Genomic DNA, 4,099 nt, shown 5'->3' with positions numbered 1-4,099 from the left:
CTATCAACTAGTAGAGATTGTAATTCAAGGTACAAAGATTTTCCGTAGGTATTTATTTGGACTATAATTTTATTTGTATCTTATAGGTCCATCATCACCTATTAATAGCCCCAAAGCGCACTTCTCCCTTTTCTAATTTGATTATATATTTTGGAGTTTACTTATTCAATATTTTCCAATATAATAAAATATAAATTAAATGAACATTTTAAAAATTTATTGCCGAAAGAGGTTTGAGCAAAATTAACTAAACCACCAAATTAAATTCCAACACTTCTCGGGAGGGTGCTGAGTCAATATAGCAATGTTTTGAATTTAATTTTTATAACATTCTTTGACATTGTTTTAGCACATGACTCGATTGAGTACAAATGACTAATCCAATTTTTTTTGTTTTCCAGACCTGACAAATATTGTTAATCATAATCAGGGTGTGCACTTCGTGGATATCAATTAAACTAATTTCCAAGTTGTATATTGATCTACTAATGCTTTTTGCACTTTTTACTTGTTTGACATAAATGATAGCATTTGCTCATTCAAAAGGTACCATCACAGAAACCCACAATTGGATCGAGAGATCACAGAGCCCAAAAAAATACAAAACCTAGCTAACAACTTCTATGCATGTCATTCATATAAGCTTGGTAACACAATTTCTATTCCCATATTGTTTGAAGTAAATACTAAAGATTCACAATATTTCGCTAATTTGTTTAACTTGTGGGTTATATTCAAGCAGAAGTTTTAAAAATGCCAACATACTTTATTTACAAAATATGGATGAAAAGAGAACTTAAAAAAGTCATTTTTATGGGAAGTGCATCTTGAGAAAAATAACTCTTATTTTATGTGTTGGAATAGTGTTTACCTTATATTACCTGAAAATGTCATTATATATGAATTTTCACATAAGGATAATAAATCATTCGACCAATAAAGGTGCCTTAGGTCCAAATTAGTGTTAATTACTTTAAGATCGAAACAGTGTTTCTTTAAAATCAAAACACATATAAGGATATTTTCGAGTAATGTGAGGTGTAATGTGAGGTGTAACTATTCGAATACATGAGATAAGAATTATTTTCATAAAATACACTATGAAAATGACTTGTTTAAGTGTTCTTTCATCCATATTTTGTAAACAGTACATGTTACTATGATGTCACCGAAAAGATATCTTGTTTTTCAAAACTATCGTACAGTTTTTGTTATTCGAAGGATTTGTTAAAAAGACAAAAAGAAAAAAAAAACCGATATTTGATAATTGATAGGGTGCACAAATACCCTAGATAAGAAAGTCCACATCATTGGAGGGTCCCGATCTTTTGAATTACAGACAGGAAAGGGCATATATTAATTGGCCAGTTGACCCAATTTATCACCCCAGAGGAGAAGCCAAAAACACACCCAGCGAACATACATGAATCAGAAGAAGACATATAAAACTAAGCAGAGGGTGGCCTGACCCAAAAAAACACAAAAAGAGAGGTGGGTGCATGATGAGCAATCCCAAATCCAAAGGACGAGCGACCCTGCAAAAGCATGGCAACCGTCTAATACTTCCAAGGACTCTTTTCTGACAGGTCAACCCCATGGCCCTCGTTGACCTTCCAACTCATGTACATGCAATCCATCACATTCAATATCAATCTATCAACGCTGCAGAGGCCCCTTCCTCCTCCAGTCCTTTTCACAAGCAACCCCTTGCTCTCCACACAAAAACAAAGAAAATTAAGACAACCCCACAAGCATGCGACAGAGAAATGGCATATGATATGTTTGGACTTCCTCAGAATTCATACCATGGTAGCAATCGTATATTTGGTTTTACATAGAAAGTAAACGAACACCCAACAAGAGAAAAAAAAAAAAAGAAAAAAAAAAGAAGGCGGTGTGAAGATCCAAATGGGTCTCTGCAGATTGCAGACCATCTTTCTTCAACAAAACTAAATTCATATGCTGCTGTTTGCATGAATAAAACTGAGGATCTGTTGAACGGAGCTCGCTATGTCTTCCGCGGTGAATCTGGACTCGCTGGCAATCTGCTCGTTAAATAGGATAGCATATTGTGAGATAAAACAGGTAGAGATGGGAAAATTTAATTTCTACGCTGAAGAATTGGAAAGGCTAATATGAATATTGTTTTTATTTGTACCTTGACGTTGAAGGAATAAAGGACAGTTTGTTCGATGGTAGTGATGTTGGTGTGGAGGATGTTGAGCTGCAAGTCTTCTAGGGCTGCAATGGTCTTAATGAGTTGGCCTGGCCTTCGTCTAGAGAGGATCTTGATCATGGCATCAAACCCTAACAGTCTCACTTCTACGTCGGCCAAGCAAGACTTGTTCTCAGCTGTTTCCTCTCGCAGTCCGGTACCAAAATTGATTTGATCATTGGGGAGAGGCAAAGGAGGAAAGAATGGCGGTTGTTGTGGCTGTTGGATTGCAAGCGATGATGAATCTCCCATCTGTCTGGGGGCATCCCCGAATAGCCTTCGCCGCTTCTGAGATTCCAAGCATTGGAGAAGCTGCTCCAACTCTCGAACAAACTCGATTGCTCCACCAATAATGGATGCTTGATCTCCCTGTAAATTGAACACGTAAAAATCAACGTGGATTTCATTTCAAAGGAGAAAATCAACGATTGAAGCTATTTTGGGGTTGGGTGACCTGTGAGTGCAATATATATACATAAACTTTTTTATATACCCTTTGTACGTATGAGCTGGGCATGAGAGACCTCAAGACTCGAAGATGCTCATTCATTTGCTTCCTTCTGTTTCTTTCTACTGCGATATGAGTCATCCGCTGGCTTTCAACTTCTTCGCTTGTCTTGATGGTCCTTGGTCTCTTTCGTTTGTTTTTGGCATCCATTACTGTGTTTTTCTGCAGATTTTCGCCCAGAAACTGGAGTTGCACCGAGGTATTTTCTTCTTCATCCTCACCTTCCCCAATTTCTTCCACAATTCTCGCATCGTCATACCTCTCTTCGCCTCCTACGACAGGTTGAGGAACCATAAGAGAATCATGATCCTGCAACTTATCGTTCAAAACCGGAAACTTAAGGAAGTAAACGGGATCGATCCCAGTTTCTTCTTCAGAAACCTTGGTCTGATTTAAGGCCAACTTGGGGCCAAAATCTGCAAATTGCATCACATCAGCAAAGCTTAGTTTATCGAAAGAAGAACTGCAAAACCCTGATGACGTTAGCTGTTGATGTTGAGGATTACTCAACATGTAATCCACCACTCCATGGTTATTATCATCAGAACTTTCACCGATTCGAGGCTTCATGAGCTGTTCCTGCTGTTGTTGCTGATTTAGAGTATAATCCAGGCCAGTAAAACTCGCCGGCAACGCCGCCTGAAAAAGTTGAGGTATTGCGTGAAACAACATGGTGAGAAAAGATCAATCAACAGAAACATACAAACAACAGAGCTGAAAGATTTAGAGGTTTTGTACCGAGTAGTTTTCTTCTTTATCCATAACTATATATAGACAATACCTCCAATTGAAAACCCTAACCGTAAGGAATTCATGTAAAGACAATCCCTAGTGTAAATTCACAGCCAGGGTCCCCCCACATGGGACAGAAATAACCCTAGCGGTAAATCACGATGATATTCCAAAATTCAGGCAGAACAGATGAGTGCCACCATCAAATAGTATAGTCTAAGCGGTTAATCATGTGCAGCTAGCACTGCATAAGCAGGTTTTTTTGGTGTCTAAAAGGGAGGGGTTTTGATATTAGAAGAGTAGAAACATGGGGTACCAGCAAAGAGGTTGACATGATCTGAAAACACAGATGTGTGTGTGGAGATTGTCTCTATATAATGGGCCATGGCTGCCTGGCTTTGACTTTTGTTTTTTGAGTGTTTGTTGTATGCGAGAGAGAGAGAGAGAGAGAGAGAGAGAGAGAGAATGGAGCCTGGTGGATTAATTTCAACCTCACAGTGTCATCTCAGATTCACCACCCAGCTCCTTTTTATTAATGTGAATCACAGGGGGCAACAACGCTCTTCCCATACTTTACCACCTCTTTTCATGACTCTTATTATTTAATCAACATTCAAGCTTGTGAACTTTCAACTTTGAATTCC

General features: G+C 38.2%; 1 protein-coding gene across 3 annotated transcripts; it reads right to left on the bottom strand.

Moving 5' to 3' along the window:
• Positions 1 to 1,420: 1,420 nt before the first annotated feature.
• LOC100258890 (transcription factor FAMA) lies at positions 1,421 to 3,821 on the bottom strand. Of its 3 annotated transcripts, none has more exons than XM_010652057.3 (4): positions 3,462 to 3,821; positions 2,709 to 3,362; positions 2,159 to 2,584; positions 1,421 to 2,045 (listed from the first exon to the last, which is right to left on the bottom strand). In XM_010652057.3, the coding sequence occupies exons 1-4, from the start codon at positions 3,483 to 3,485 to the stop codon at positions 1,956 to 1,958; spliced, it is 1,194 nt and encodes a 397-aa protein (XP_010650359.1). In that variant the 5' UTR covers positions 3,486 to 3,821; the 3' UTR covers positions 1,421 to 1,955. The 3 variants fall into 3 exon arrangements, with proteins under 3 accessions (XP_010650359.1, XP_019075316.1, XP_002266835.1); XM_019219771.2 differs by having other exon boundaries at positions 3,505 to 3,820; XM_002266799.4 differs by lacking the exon at positions 3,462 to 3,821 and having other exon boundaries at positions 2,709 to 3,454.
• Positions 3,822 to 4,099: the final 278 nt, after the last annotated feature.

The sequence above is a fragment of the Vitis vinifera genome, chromosome 5 (assembly GCF_030704535.1).
Source record: "Vitis vinifera cultivar Pinot Noir 40024 chromosome 5, ASM3070453v1".
NCBI lineage: Eukaryota > Viridiplantae > Streptophyta > Magnoliopsida > Vitales > Vitaceae > Vitis > Vitis vinifera.
The sequence above is the reverse complement of the archived record's forward strand: the minus strand, read 5'-3'. Positions and strand labels throughout refer to the sequence as shown.

Excerpts from the sequence above, each read along its gene's own strand:
- LOC100258890 (XM_002266799.4), bottom strand. The coding sequence starts at position 3,395 with ATGTTGTTTCACGCAATACCTCAACTTTTTCAGGCGGCGTTGCCGGCG. Across the intron at positions 2,585-2,708 it reads CCAGCTCATACGTACAAAGG|GGAGATCAAGCATCCATTAT; the intron begins GTATATAAAAAA and ends TTCAATTTACAG. Across the intron at positions 2,046-2,158 it reads TTTATTCCTTCAACGTCAAG|ATTGCCAGCGAGTCCAGATT; the intron begins GTACAAATAAAA and ends TTTAACGAGCAG.